The sequence below is a fragment of the Natrix helvetica genome (genome assembly GCF_964273705.1).
Source record: "Natrix helvetica genome assembly, chromosome: 1".
Lineage (NCBI taxonomy): Eukaryota > Metazoa > Chordata > Lepidosauria > Squamata > Natricidae > Natrix > Natrix helvetica.
Genome location: NC_138548.1, coordinates 175,251,494 through 175,267,484, shown reverse-complemented (window position 1 = coordinate 175,267,484; position 15,991 = coordinate 175,251,494). Strand labels below are relative to the sequence as shown.

Below are 15,991 nucleotides of genomic sequence, written 5' to 3'. Positions count from 1 at the left end.
GAACAAAGCTTCAGCACAAATTAGTCATACTATTCATAACTATCTTTCTCGTAGAAAGATACGTATTCTATCTAATTAAGATGATGAATCCTGATGTTTTCTTTCTTTGCTTAATACTAATCTGATTTCCAATATCACATTAACTTCTGTCCATTATTTACATCCTCTTCCAGTTTTATTCTATCATTTATATTACTGTATATCCAATCCCAAAATGAATTAACAACTATGATTGTTCATAACTATTAGTTGGACAACTTCAATCCAATGAAGGATTTGATAAATATTTCAAATTCATACATTTTTATCCTTTTAATTTTGTCATTTGTTTAAAATAAGGGAGATTGTTATCAAACTCAGGTCATGGTAATGGCAATTTAAATCAGGGATTCTCCAACCCCGGTCTATGGACCGGCACCTGTCTATGGACTGGCAACGGTCTATGGATCGGCACCGGTCTGCAGCATGCCAGAATCCAGACCATGTAAACAAATGAAGCCCCATCTGCAGGATGCAGTAGTACATGAAACCACACACCTCCATTCCGTAGAAAAAACTCTCTCCCCAGAACCAGTCCCTGGTGCCCAAAAGGTTTGGGGTCACTAACCTAAATCATCTCCGCATATTATCCCATATTTTACTAAGTTTTTTTTTTTAACTGAAATCACAAATGTGAAAGGAAACAGTTAATCCACTTCCCAGATGTACATTTTCTTGCAGACAATTTAATAATACTTCACCTTTAGACAATTAAATATCTGCAATTTTTTTCTCCATTACATTAGGCATTTGCACATTATTATGCAAACACATACATTCAGGATTCTATAGGCTCATTTAAAAGATGAAATCAGAGAGTTTGGTAATTTTGACCATCAAATTTCTACTAACATTAATCATCTGAAATCAACAATGAAAATTTGCTGTTTGAAAACTCAATAGATTTTCTGGTTTATCTTTTACACAAATTCAGCCCAAATAAGATGGAAAGGTTGTTGAGTCAGAGGGCATCTGTACCATCTCTGGCTTTTGTAGAAGCTGTGCTCCCTCAGAAAGAGCAGATGGTGATCATGGCTAGGAGGGCTTTTGCATACCTTTGGCTAGTGTGCCAGCTACAGCCTTTCATGGTACAAGATACCCTTGCTAATTTTTGATTAGATTACTACAATTTGCTGTTCATGAGTCTATCCTTGACGATCACCTGGCAATGGCAGCTCATCCAGAATGCATTGGCATGAGTGCTCACTGGTTAGTCATAGAACTGCCACATCAGAACTCTGCTGCAGGAACTGCACTGGTGACTTGTAGATTTCCAAATGTAATCCAAAGTGCTGTCACTATTTATATGTGGCTTAGAGTATCTTGAGGATCAATAGTTCTCCGAATTATTTATGGCTGTACTTACCCAGTCAACTAGGGAGTGTCTGTTAAGGCTCAGTTAAGGTACAATGTGAAAGGGCTTTATTGTACCAATTAGACATGATTCTGTATGTTAAAAAAAAGAGCTCCTATTGACCCTAGACACAATATCAAGTACAAAAGTTACTGTCTTCTAGTTTTCCTATAAAAATGCTGGTAATCAGTAGTTAAGATGAGAACATGTACACAATGGGTTCAAGGATCTTTGAAAAAAATATCAAAAGGTTCAAAAATATTTAAAAGGGTTTCAAATGCAGGGAAATTGAATTTCAGCTGCTTTCAAGATTGCATTCTTGGTCAGTATTTTGAAAACTAAGGTGACATTTTGATATAGAAATACCAGTATACTTTATTTAGCATTGGTCAATAAAAGCGTATGCACACTAGTCTGAATGAAATTATGAGCTAGCATGTGGTAGTAATTTTTAGACATAACATTTGAGGCATGTCTTTTGGAACAGACTGCAAACCTTTGCACACATGGAATGTTGCCAAGGGTGCTACTGTATCCTAGCTTTCAAAAGCTTAGTTAAGTTATATGAAGCTAATGGTTTGGAACTCAAGGCTTGGAACAGTTGTTTATATTCAACAGCTAATGACACCCTTAGAGTAGGTATGGGGTAAAGGAAAAGAAAAAAATATAGAACTAGTGAATATCTGCCAAGAGTATATAGTGTTACCAAAAAAAAAAGAAGTATCAGATTCATTTTACAATTTTGGGGATATCTCTGGAAGCTAATTCATGAATATTTCCTATCTTTCATTAAATCTATACATGCCATACTTCAAGTATAGGAAAAATCTTTCACACAAAAAGAGAAAGACATCATGAAAGGAAGAAAATATTTCTAATGCCACACATCCATTAACATCCAAAAACATTTCTTGAGCCTTTACAGTATTTACAGAGCATAAATAAAATTGATGTAAAATGCAAGTAGCAGGTCATTGAATTAATTTTATTGTTAGATCAAATACCTAATATAAGAGTCATTTTAATGTTCTGAATCAGCAGTATTTCCTGTTAAATACAACGAAATCTACTGCATGGTGGAACACTGCATAGGATAAAATTAAGAGACCAAAGCAGTCTCTTAATTTTATCCTATTAAAATAATTGGAAATATGCACACTTTTCCATCATACATTCAATATACTGTTCAGAATTATACTGAACAGAATCAAATGAGATCACAAATTAACTTTATGAAATAATTGCAGAACAGCAGAACCAGTTTCCAAACAACTGCAAAAACATTTGCAATTCTTTGATTTGGTACTGTTATCTGCAGTGGATGAATTAGTGGGGGGAAAGTGCTGACAATAAGAAAATTCAAAAGAAATCGATTTTCTTCACAAAAGAAAATATGTATCTTGCACTGAACATATAGGTCAGCACCACACACTATATACCATACATAATACAGTGGTGGGTTCTGGATCCCGTTGCAACTGGTATGGTGCAGTACGGTACATGCGCGTAAGCGCCAAAGAGCTCAAATACCGGTAAGGAGTGTGGGCAGGTGGATGGGCCCTCCAGAGCATTGTACCGGAACGGTAGCCAGTGTTCCCGGCAGGCACCAGTAAGCCCGTACCGGGGTGTACCGGTCATAACCCACCACTGCATAATACCTATTGATTTTAGAACAGCAACAACATGATATGCTAGGTGACAATGTATTCTCAAATGCTAGTTCTCATTACCAAAATGTATGTTTGTGTTTCATTTGTAATGATTTATGTCTGCCCCCTCACATGTTATAAACAAAATAATCTAGCACTCCCGACCATTTGCCATTCTGCCCTGGGCTGCTAAGTGCATGTTAGGAACATATGACCAGCCACAGACTCCCCATCCATTTTTTGAAATAGTATGTTGTCATAACTGTAACCAATTAATCTGAATGAGAACTGAAATAGGCAATTTAGGCCACCGAGTCCAAACACTTGATCGGTGTCAGAATTTATATTAAACATCTCTAACAGAAATCCATTTAGCTTCTAGCTGAAAACATCCAGTGAAGGAGAACTGACTACTTCTCTGGGTACTAGATTCCACTAGTACCTGCTCATTACCTGCTCTTACTGTTCAGTTTTTTTTCTAACATTCAATCAGAATCTGACCTTCTGTAACCTATAGCGATGTTCAGGTTACCTCCTGTGTCTTGTGACCTTCTTTTGCGCACCATCCTTCCAGCTATTTTAAAATGTTGCCACTCCCTCAAGTCTTCTCTGCTAAATATTAAGCATTCCCCATTGCTTCCATCTCTCCTTATAGGACTTATTTTTAGACCCATAATTATCCTTTATGATCCTTCCTGAACCTGTTGCAATTTGATGAATTCTTCTTAAGGTGTAGAGAGCCAATTTGGATAAGATACCAGACTAGAAACCAAGAGACTGTGAAGATTAATCCCTCCTTAGGCAAAGTCAATCAGGTGATCTTGGGCCAATCAATCTCTTTCAGCCCTAGTTAGCAGGCAATGGCAACCACTTCTGAAATCTCACCAAGAAAACTGCAGAGACTTGTCCTGGTAATGACCAGGAGCCAACCCTGACTTGTAAGGCACAGAATAATAGTTTAATGTGTGATGTCCAGACCTACTAACCTTCTTTGTCACCAAATCTATTTCACTAGATATCATATTAAGAAATAATAATTGCACACATAACTTACCATCTTCATTGAGGAACAGTTTGTTGAATCTTAATCCACTAGGTTCTTTACCAACATATCTATGTACATAATCAGTACCAAGATCATTAACAGCAATAGCATACTTCAAAGGCTTTACACAGGACTGAAGACAAAACGGTACTTTGGTATCTCCAATGGAATGCCTATAAAATAAATACTATATTATTTATTGCATTCACTCACATTTTTTCCTGAGAAATAAAAAATGTGTATCTTAAAGCAAAGACTTTGGGGAAAAATTATTATGAACCACTGCTGTACAAAAGATTACCTAAGCGTCTATTTCATCTTTAATATGGTGGAAAACACATTCCAGCACATTAAAAATAAAAGAAAAACCACTTACCCTATTTCCTTGAAAATAAGACCTCCCCGGATAATAAGCCCAATTAGGCTTTTGAGCGCATGTGTTAAAATAAGCCCTCCCTGAAAATATTGCAACACAGCAGCAAACTATGAGGTGACCATGCTCGCAGCCTCCTGCACCTCAAAAATAATAAGACCTCCCTGAAAATAAGGCCAAGCGCTTATTTCAGAGGTCAAAAGAAAATAAGATCCTGTTTTATTTTGGGGGAAACATGGTAGCAAATCCTGAACAGTTATTTGAGAGACTTGCAATACTCAGAGTAAACATAACCAAATAGGTTTAGAAATAAATAAGGTATCTTCTTAATATTAAATAGCTACACAAACTAAATGTTCAAGGAATTGATATAACTATCATATGAAAATATTTCAACATCCAAAGTATTTGGATGGTATAAATAGAAAGGCAGGGTATACATTCAGTAATAAAACAAAACAAAACAAAATATTAGTAAACAGAATGAGCAATTTGTATCATTCAATGGAAGCATGCATAATGTAGAGAAAAATTATTGTCATTATTCTTTATCATATTATCAGAAACTATGGTCATTCAACAAAGCTGAACAGTTATTCCTTTTAGCCAGTAAATGTTTTGTTGTTTATATTTACTAAGCATGCATGTTAATATTATATGGAGCAGCAAACATCAAAAACATTTTAAATAAATTGTGTAAGTAAGATCAAATATAAGCAAATGACAGTTTGTATAATTAAAACCAATAGAAAAAAATGAATTTCTTTCTCCTAATTGTACAAATTATCTGCTCAAACTAAAAAGTTTCTACTACTTCAAATCTTTATGGAAACAAAAGTTTGTGGTTTCAAAATGGCTCTTCAAGAATTGCATAATATATGTTGAATTGCACAACACTGAGCATTTATATTAGATTCATGTTAATTTCTACTTTAATTTCTCCTTTAAACATTCTTATATATTTGATGCCCTTTTCATTTTCAAGACCTTTTCTGATGATCCAAGATAACATACTTAAGGTCTGTGAACCAGGTCATATTTAAAAATATGAAGTGGACAAGATAAATTTTAATTTCTCATAGCTTATAGAACTCTGTCATAACTCTCATTAACAAGTAATTTCTAATACTATTTTATTTTCTGTTTTTTAGAATAATATTTTCCAAAGTTAATTATTTGCAACAATCCATTTCTTGTCCAAAACTGGATTTTATCTTGTGAAAATGTAGTTTTACGCTTTCTAGCCTTGGAGAAACAGGGCATGTCAATAAAATTCAGTAATATCTATAATATCACTAAATCAAGAAAGGAATCATGACAATCCATATATGGGTGTGTGAAAAAAGTGAAGAGTTTTGCATGACCCACAGGAATGAATTATAAAACTCCAATTGATATTAACATTGTAGCATAGCATGAGTAATTAAATTAGGATTATTCAATGCACAAAAAAGCCTGTAAATTATAAACAGTGACATTGTTTTGAGGAATAGGGTGTATAATAGAATCATTTCAAAAAAGGAACTCTTAACTTCTGAAACATCATCCTATTTTCTACTAAAAATTGGAATGCTCTAAGCAGTACTAAAAGTCCTCTCTTTTCTCTAGTACCATAAGAAACATATATCATGGATTATGCGGAACTATTTTATATTTGTAATCTAACTCCTCAAAGGGTGTCTCTGCTTCTGTTTCTATAACTGAAATTATTTCATCAGTTCAGATATTTAAGCTACAATACCTCTGCCCATCGACTGTGCAAACAGACACTGCCCATAAATCAGGACTGAATTTAGCCAGTTGTGGGATATAGTCCGCAACCTACACAAAACAAATCCAATATAAAATAATTAGATTATATAGCTACAAATAATGAATACATGAAATCCAGCTAGTAAAAAGCTAGTAAAATACTAAAAGGCACAAACAGTTATCTAAGCTCTCCCCCAAACTATTCCATTTTTTTAAAGCAGAATCTACCAAACAAAAACAAAAAACAGGTTCATTATAGTTTTGTTCTTGTCCACTTTATATGAAAAATTGTAAAGTTCATGGAAACTATTTTTAAGAATTCACTCAAGGTTAGCTGCACTTTTTCTTTCATAAATATATCAGTGAATAATTTACAAATGGTCAAATCTCTGGTCTCTCTATTATCAGCCCAACTGGGTCTGGCACTCTAGGACTAGTTTTACTGTACACATCGCAGTAAGCCATAATGCTGTTAGATACTGGCACTGTCAATATTTGATCCCAACTAGTATGTTTTATAAGGCATGATTTATAGTTCGACATTATGCGAATAGGCCAAAATAGCTTTCTAAAAGCATAATAAAAATGTAGCATGCTAATTCCAAATCACTAAGCACACATTATCAATTGCAGAGTTATCGTGCAGACAAAAGTTTGCATTCTTTCTTTTCTAATCACTTTTGGAAATTGCTTGAAATCTTTTTTTTTTTTTGAATAATTTTTATTGTTTTTGTCTTTTTATCACATATTACACTCTTTATATCAACAGTTTGTACAATGTTACATCGTCGTATCTATGTATGTTTTCCTCTCTTTACCATATATTACAATCCTTATGTCATTTTATCTATACATTTTTATGATATTTAACATATTTACCTATTTTTATATACAGTTCTATGTTTATTTATGTGTATTGTTTTCGGCTTAAATGTTTTTCTTATTATCCAACCATTCATACCACTTATTCCAAATTTCGTAGTATTCCGATTCTTCTTTCTCCTGTAATTTTTGAGTTAGTTTGTCCATCTCTGCGCACTCCAAAGTTTTTTTTATCACTAATTCGTCTGGCGGTGTATTGTTTTGCTTCCAGCATTGGGCGAAGGCAATTCTAGCTATAGTTAATATATGTGTTAGTAAATATTTAATTTTTTTTGTATAGTTCCCTTTAATTATTCCTAATAAAAAGGTTTCAGGTTTATACTTTACTTGTTCCCCCGTAATTTCTTGTGCCCACTTCCAGATTCTTTTCCAGTATTTTTGCGATTCCGGGCATGTCCACCACATGTGGTAGTAGGTCCCTTCTTCTTTTTTACATTTCCAGCATATCGATTTCAGTGTTGGGTACATTTTTGCTAATCTTGTTGGTGGTAGGTGCCAACGATAAAACATTTTATATATATTATCTTTCAGTGTCGCTGATCTCGTTAATTTATAATTTATATTCCAAATTTTTTCCCAATCCACTAGATCTATGTTATAACCAAAATTTTTGGCCCATGCTATCATACAACCTTTAACTATTTCTTCTTCTAAGTTTATTTCTAACAAATATTTATACATTTTCGTTATAAATTTGTTTTCTGGGCCAGTTAAGATTTTGTCTATTTGTTGCAATTCCGTATATATTCCATATTCTTTTATATCTTTTTTATATCTTGATTGTATTTGGAGGTATGGCCACCAATCTATATTGATATTATTCTCTTTTAGTTCTTGGTTCGTTTTCAAATTCCCCTGGTTATCTAATATTTCACTATATCTAACCATTTTTGATAAATCTAGTGTATTGGGGTGTATCATGGCTTCCATGGTGGAAAGCCATGCCGGTATTTTCATATAGTGTTTTGCTTTAATTTTATTCCAGACTTGAATTAATGCTTCTCTAATGTAATGTCTATGGAAATATTTTTGCTTCTTTTTACTCTCTTCCCATAAGAAAAAGTGCCATCCTGTTTGTAGGTCGTGGCCTTCTATTGCTAATATTCTTTTGTTTTTTAGATTTATCCAGTCTTTAATCCAAATTAGTGCTGCTGCATTGTAGTAGAGTTCCCAGTCAGGTAGTCCCATACCACCTCTGCTTCTATCGTCCTGTAATGCTTTCAGTTTTATCCTAGCTTTTTTCCCTTGCCAGATGAATTTTAGTATTATTTTATTCAATTCAGTAAAAAAAGTTTTCTCTAGTTTTATGGGAATCGTTTGAAATAGATATAGGACTCTTGGTAGTATGTTCATTTTTATAGTTGCTATTTTCCCTAATAGCGATAGTTGTAGTTTCCCCCATAATTCTAGGTCTTTTTTTATTTGTTGCACTAATTTTGTGTAATTATTTTCTTTTATGGTTGAGCACTTTGCAGTTAGCCATATTCCTAAATATTTGACTTTCTTTACTACCTGGAGTCCTATTGTTTTTTCTAATTCTTTGTTCTGTTTTTCCTTCAAATTTTTGGTTATTATTTTAGTCTTTTCTCTATTAATTTTTAGTCCTGCCACATCTCCATATTTTTCTAGTTCTTGCATTAACCTGTTCCCTGTTTCTAATGGATCTTCTATGATAAATACTAGGTCATCCGCAAAGGCCTGTATTTTGTATTCTTCCTTTTTAGTTTTGGTTCCTCTTATTTCCTGGTTTTTTCTAATTCATATCAGAAGGCTTTCTAGCGTCAGAATAAAAAGCAGAGGTGATAGTGGGCAGCCTTGTCTCACTCCTTTCGTTATTTCAAAAGACTCTGTCTTCTCCCCATTCAATAGTATGCTTGCCTTTTGGGTGGAGTATATTGTTTCTATTAATTTTTCAAATTTATTTCCTAGATTCATATTTTTAATTTGTTGTTTCATGTATTGCCAATTTAAATTATCGAATGCCTTCTGTGCATCCAGGAATACAAGTGCCACTTGTTTCTCTGTATGCACCTCATAGTACTCCAAGATATTAGCAATTATTCTGGTATTATTTCTAATTTGTCTTGTTGGGAGAAATCCATTTTGATCTGGGTGTATGTAATCATTTAGTAATCTTTTTAGTCTCTCCGCTATTATTGTTGCAAATATTTTGTAGTCCACATTCAGCAACGAGATTGGCCTGTAATTTTGAATTTGGTTGTGGTCTGTACCTTCTTTATATATTAACGTAATGTATGCTTCCCTCCATGTGTTTGGTATTTTTGCTTTCGTCAATGTTTCGTTGTACATCTCCAACATTAGGGGTTCTATTGATTCATTCAGATCGTTTATCGTTTTGTACCATTCTGCTGGGAATCCATCTGGACCTGGTGTTTTATTATTTTTCTGTTTTTGAATTGCCTGTTTCAGTTCAATATTTGTTATTTGTTTCGTTAGCATTTCTTTCATCTCTTCCGGTATTACTGGGGGTTCTTCTTTGTTCAAATATTCTTGTATTTGTTTGTCATCTACTTGTTCCCCCTTGTATAACTTCTCGAAATATTTATGTACAATCTTTTTTTTCCCTTCCATTGTATGTTGTAATTCACCCGTTTCCTCTTGGAGTTGATATATTAGTCTTTTTTCTCTTTCTTTTCTCAATCTATAAGATAACCACCTTCCTGGTTTATTTGCTTGTTCAAAAAAATTTTGTTTCGTTAGTTTTAAGTGTTTTACTATTTCTTCCTGGACTAGTATGTTTAATTTGTGTTTCGCTAGCATCCAATCTTTTCTAATTTTGTCACTTTGTGGTTTGTTTTGGAGTTCTTTTTCTAGGTTCTCAATTTCCTTCTCTAATGCTTTCTGTTGTGCCCATTTTTCTTTATTTCTTTTTGCTGCATAAGCTATAATGATTCCTCGTATGTAGGCTTTCATGGTATCCCATAGATTTTGTATTGATGTCTGTTCTTTTGTGTTTTCTTTGAGAAATAGTCCCAACTCACTCTTACACTTTTGGATAAATTCTTTTTCTTTTAATATTTGCAGGTTTAATGTCCATCTTCGTCTAGTTTTTTTTTCCCCTTTCCAGATTATTTTAATGGGGTTATGGTCTGCCCAGGTGTTTGGTAGTATTTCAATTTTATATATTTCTGCCCCGATTTCCTTATTCATCCATGCCATGTCGATCCGTGACCAAGATTGGTGTGGATTTGAGTAAAAGGTAAATTGTTTTTTATTTGGTTCCATTTTTCTCCAGATGTCTATTAGATTTAGCTCTTCCATCATCTCCATACATGTTGTTGGTAATACTTTTTTTTTGTTTTTGGTTTTTTTGTCACTTACATAGTCTATTTTGCTATCTACTATGGCATTATAGTCTCCTATTATACAGATGTTTTCCCCTCCAATTTCTCTGATTTTTTCATGTAGTTTTTTATAGAAATTTTTCTGGTCTTCGTTTGGGGCATAAATTGCTACCAGCAATATTGGTTTTTGGTTTATCCATATCTCTAAAATTAATATTCTTCCCCTTGGATCTGCATAGATTAAGCTTGTCTTTATTCTCTCTTTAACATAAATTGCTAATCCTTTTCTTTTTTCTTCTGCCGATGCTGTATATAATTTCCCCAATTTCGGACATTCTAAGTATTTTGTGTCTTGTTGTTTGATATGTGTTTCCTGTAGACATATTATGTCTGCTTTTTGTTTTATTAATTTTGCCCAGATGTGTTTTCTTTTTGTTAGTGAATTTAAACCATTGACATTTACAGATAGTAGTTGGATTTCTTCCTCCATTTTCCTAGATCTCTACTTGTCCTTATTTTTATTTGTCTCTAGTTTCTTTTTGACTTCTTGTTTTTGGTCTTACTTCTTCTTCTTTCTGTTGTTCTTCCTCTTCCCTGCTACGTCCTCCCTGTCTTCCCTCCCTTGCCTTTTGTTGTCTTTCTTCCCTTCTATATTCTATTTCCTCTTCTATGTTTTGTTTCTCTTCTGGATACATTAATTGCTCGTATAATTCCTGTGCTTTTTCAAGGTTGTCAATTTTAATTCTCTTCTCCTGCCATGTTACTAACATCCCTTCTGGTATTAACCATCTAAATAGTATCTCCCTCTTAATTAATTGCGTGGCCAAAAATTGGTAGTCTCTTCTCTGTTCCCTCACTCTTCGTGGGATTTGTTTTAATATTAGTATCTCCTTCCCCTCGTACATCATCGGTTCTTCTCTTGTTATTTTATATAGTATGTCTCTTACTTTTTTCCTCGCGAACCTGATGTGCACTTCTCTGGGTAGTCGATGTTTCCTTGCATAATTGGTGGTAACTCTATAAATGTCGTCGAGTTCATTTATGATCTCTTGCTTGTCTGTGTTTAGAGTTTTTGCAATTAAGCCAGACATTATCGTAGTTAGGTCTTCACCTTTTACCTCTGTCACATTCTGAAAGCGGAGGTAGAAAGCTGCACGGTCCATCTCCATGTGAATAAGTGATTCCTCTAGCTTTTTATTTGATGCTTTCATTTGTTGTTCAACCTGGTTTATTTTTGTTTCTGTCTGTTCTGTTCTTTTTTCTACTTCTTTTATTAATTGTTCATTCTTTCCCAGAGCTTGTTGTATAGTTTCCATTTTATCATCTAATTTCTGTATATCTTTCTTGACTTCATTTTTCATTTCACACATCTCTGCTTTCATTTCATTCATATCTATTTTCATTTCATTCATATCTTTTTTCATTTCATCATGGTTTTTTGTTGCTGTTTCTTGGAATTTTAGCATAGTTTCTTGAATGGTTTGCAGCACTGTCTGTATATTTTTAGTATTCGACCCCACATTTGTTTTTTCTGTTTCATTCATTTCTTCTGTTGGCCCTTTGGATATTGGGGGGGCCGGCGAACCCCTTGTTGTTGGGTTTATTGCAGGGTTGATGTTCATCTTTTTTCCGCTTCTAAGTGCTGTTGATGTTATATTTGCCATTTCTCTTATAGTTTTATCTTGTTCTGAAAGTATCTTGTATATATTGTCCCAAACTGGCATTCAATCTTTCCCCCCACCTTCTTTTTTTTTTTTTGTCTTAGTATATCCGCATTAATCTTAGTATACTATATAAATTTTAAGTAATACAGTATAATAATAATAATAATAATAATAATAATAATAATAATAATAATAATAATAATTATACAATAATATCTAGAGGTGTTGGGAGAAGGGGTTATATAGGCAGGGAGGGAGGACTGGGGAGAGTCTCAATATTTGTTCATTTTAACATTTACAGTGCTATATTTAAGTACTTAAATGCTTAGATTGTTTCTTAATAATGTCAAATTTAAACTTATTTAAATGGTTGTGGCATATATAGCTAGTAATTGCCACCAGGATTCACACTTACTTATTTATGGTTATAGCAATGTAGCAATAAATATATATATAAATAACGCTATTTGTCTTAAATATTGATTAATTTAAATATTTGATTATAAAGATTATAACAATTGTATAAAGTTAATATAGACAGTTCATTCACCACTTTTTCCTCTGTGTTTCTTTAAGTTTAGAGCTTCTTTAAATTCTTTTAAGTTCTTTTCAAGTCCTTTCTTTCAACTTTGCTCAGATACTCCGGCACTTCTAAGTTGTTACAATGTTGCGATTTCGTCGGCTTTCTCTTCCGCCTTGATACTTTGTTGCTCTATAATTAATGGCTGTCTGCTGCTGTTCCCCGGTCTAGCACGATCTTTCAAAGTCTCCTTCTGTCTCCTTTCTCCTGCTACCCGACTCCACAGTAGCCTCAGCCAGATCGTATTTCTTTCCCCCTCGTTTCTGTTCGGGCTCCTTTTAAACTTTAAAGTGTCGCTCTCACCTCTTTCAGTGGCATTTTTGATGGGGTTTTCACGCCAGATCTCTGGAGTCTCCCTGTTTGCCCGTTCTCCTCTATAGTTTAGGTACGTCTTTTCCCAGCCTGTAACTCTCCGCTGTGTTCACTTGTATCAGGCGTTGCAACAATGTAGCAAAAGTTGATTCAATTCTCTTCCTTCCTTCTTCTATTTGGTGGTTTGCCGAGGCTTCAGGTCCACCATTCAGTGCAGCAAGCGGCGAACGTTTACACGCTGGGTTAAAAAGGGTATCCCCAGTCGTAACGGGCGATCGCCTTCCGCCTCGTTCGTTCTGGGGTATCCCTACTTCTCCGCTTCACCCTACAAGCTCAGCGTATCCCCCTGGGGGATCCTCCAGGCGTGTATATCGGGGTTCGAAGAGCAGAGCCCTGCTTTCTTCCCCCAACTCGCCTCCACGTTACCACCGGAAGTCAGGAAATTGCTTGAAATCTTAACTATTAGATACTTTTGGGTCATCAGGTTTTATACCATGGGCGAATTTCCTTCAAACCTTAGTGAAATAAGTTTTAAATACAAATTTAAGGACTTACTTTATTTTTCCTGAAATAAACAGCAAAAAAAAAGTATCTCTCTGATTCCCTCCCTCACTCCCTCTCTCTGTCTCTCTCTGTTCCTCTCTCTGTCTGACTCACACACACACACACTGTGGTCACCTTGTTGAGTGTTCCAATCACATTTGAAACACTCAACAACTGGCCTGCATTTATGGTATTTTGCAGCATTCTGCAGTCATAGGACCAAAATATATGATTAAAAGTACCTGGCAGCGGCGTTTTTCCTTGGGGGGCTCCTCAGAACATCCCAAGACTTCGGAGGGAAGCTTACAGCCCGGAGCAGGAGCAAAGCCCCTTTTCCAATTGGCCTTTCCTCGCTTGGAGGGCTTCGGAGGGAAGCTTCTGCAGAAGCCCGGGCAAGTGACAACAAGTTCCCGCCGTTACGAAGTCTCGGAGGCTGTAATTTTCTGAGCTGTGCGCACGTGCCTGTTTTCCACGGCGTGGAGCAGCGGCGAGGTTCTGCGTGGCTGGCAATGACTCCGGAGGCCATCCGGGAAGACGAGGAACGCGAGGGGGGACCGTTGATGGCCTCCAGAATCATCGCTGGCCGCGCAGAGCCTCGCTGCTGCTCCACGCCTTGGAAAACAGGCGCGCGCGCACAGCTCAGAAAATTACAGCCTCCGAGACTTCGTAATGGTGGGAACTTGTTGTCACTCGCCCGGGCTTCTGCAGAAGCTTCCCTCCGAAGCCTTCCGAGGGAGGAAGGGCCAGTTGGGAAAGGGGCTTTGCTCCTGCTCCGGGCTGTAATTGCGCCTATGTTTTCCATAGCGTGGAGCAGCGGCGAGGTTCTGCGTGGCCGGCAATGACTCCGGAGGCCATGCGGGAAGATGAGGAACGCGAGGGGGGACCCTGCCCCCCACTGATGGCCTCCGGAATCATCGCTGGCTGCGCAGAGCCTCGCCGCTGCTCCACGTCGTGGAAAACATAGGCGCAATTACAGCCCGGAGCAGGAGCAAAGCCCCTTTCCCAACTGGCCCTTCCTCCCTCGGAAGGCTTCGGAGGGAAGCTTTTCTGAGCTGTGCGCGCGCGCCTGTTTTCAAAGGCGTGGCGCAGCAGCGAGGCTCTGCGCGGCCAGCGATGATTCCGGAGGCCATCAGTGGGGGGGCAGGGTCCCCCCTCGCGTTCCTCGTCTTCCCGGATGGCCTCCGGAGTCATTGCTGGGCACGCAGAACCTCGCCGCTGCTCCACGCCGTGGAAAACAGGCGCGCGCGCACAGCTCAGAAAATTACAGCCTTGGAGACTTCCTAACAGCGGGAACATGTTGTCACTCGCCCGGGCTTCTGCAGAAGCTTCCCTCCGAAGCCTTCCGAGGGAGGAAGGGCCAGTTGGAAAAGGGGCTTTGCTCCTGGTCCGGGCTGTAATTGCGCCTATGTTTTCCACGGAGTGGGCCCGCGGCCAGAAGACAAGGAACATGATGTAGCACAGCGGTGGCGGCGGGGAGTCAGCCCCAATGCAAAAAATGCCAAGGGGGCGGGGCAGGAAATTACTTCCGGGTTCATTCACCAACCGGATCGCGCGATCCGGCAGAAACCCACCACTGCATACATACATACAGCATTCAAGCATACATACAGCATACAAGACCAGCATACCTACACCCGTGAAAATGTACGAGAATATATATACATATTCACTTGCATATGCTGCATGAAAAAATTTGGGGAAAACAAAAATCTGTTCAATATATGCTTATTAATATCAATTGTTGGGAAACACAAAGTAAATGTACAAGTGGACTGATACCCTCTTTGTGGGACTCTCTGACAAATCATCATTAAAAATATATAATATATATAAATGGAAAAATTTGCATTAAAAAAAAAGAAATTCCAACTGTAATTTTTTAAAAGAAAATAGCACTAACCTAGGGTAACTTCTTAGCCTGCCTGCATACTACTGAAAGCTTTGGACAGATGACAACAGAATGTTTGACTTGTTATTCCTTTATTTTGGGGAACTAGCAGGTTGTAAAAAATAGGTGTGTTTTACCTCACAGAAGTCTATTATTCAGATAGTTCTCACTTACTGAAAGTTGTAAGTTGAAATGCCACATGACTGTACTGATTTACACCATCAATCCTAGATGCAGTTATTAAGTGAATCACTGTAGGTGCTTAAGCATGATATCACTTGAACATGACTTGCAACTTCCTTCTGGCTTCCTCATTGACTTTGCTTTTGGAAGCCAGCTCTGAAAGAAGCAAATAGTGACTATGGGATACTAGCTGGATACCTGTGCTTCGCGACCAAACTACATGATCGGGCTATGCAGGAGAACTTCAGTTCACAATCCATTGACCCAGTGGTGGTCGATGATTGAAACACATAAGGGAATATTGCTCCCCCCACCTTGAGTACGTAAGCAGTTCAATAGGTAGACATTTTGGTGAGGTACCGACATTTAGCACTGTAAGGAGCCCCAGACCATTCCTGAGTGAAGGAGTGGAATGTCTGCCA

The 15,991-nt window shown here is 36.8% G+C and overlaps 1 protein-coding gene across 3 annotated transcripts in view; it reads right to left on the bottom strand.

Annotated features, from left to right (window-relative positions):
* The window catches only part of GLS (glutaminase), a 77,294-nt gene that overhangs the window by 47,022 nt on the left and 14,281 nt on the right, over positions 1–15,991 (bottom strand). For all 3 annotated transcript variants that reach the window (XM_081934998.1, XM_081934999.1, XM_081935000.1), the window contains exons 5-6: positions 6,202–6,281; positions 4,097–4,260 (exon numbers count right to left, since the gene is read on the bottom strand). In XM_081934998.1, the coding sequence (XP_081791124.1) occupies positions 4,097–4,260; positions 6,202–6,281 (244 nt within the window). The remainder of the gene's footprint in view (positions 1–4,096; positions 4,261–6,201; positions 6,282–15,991) is intronic.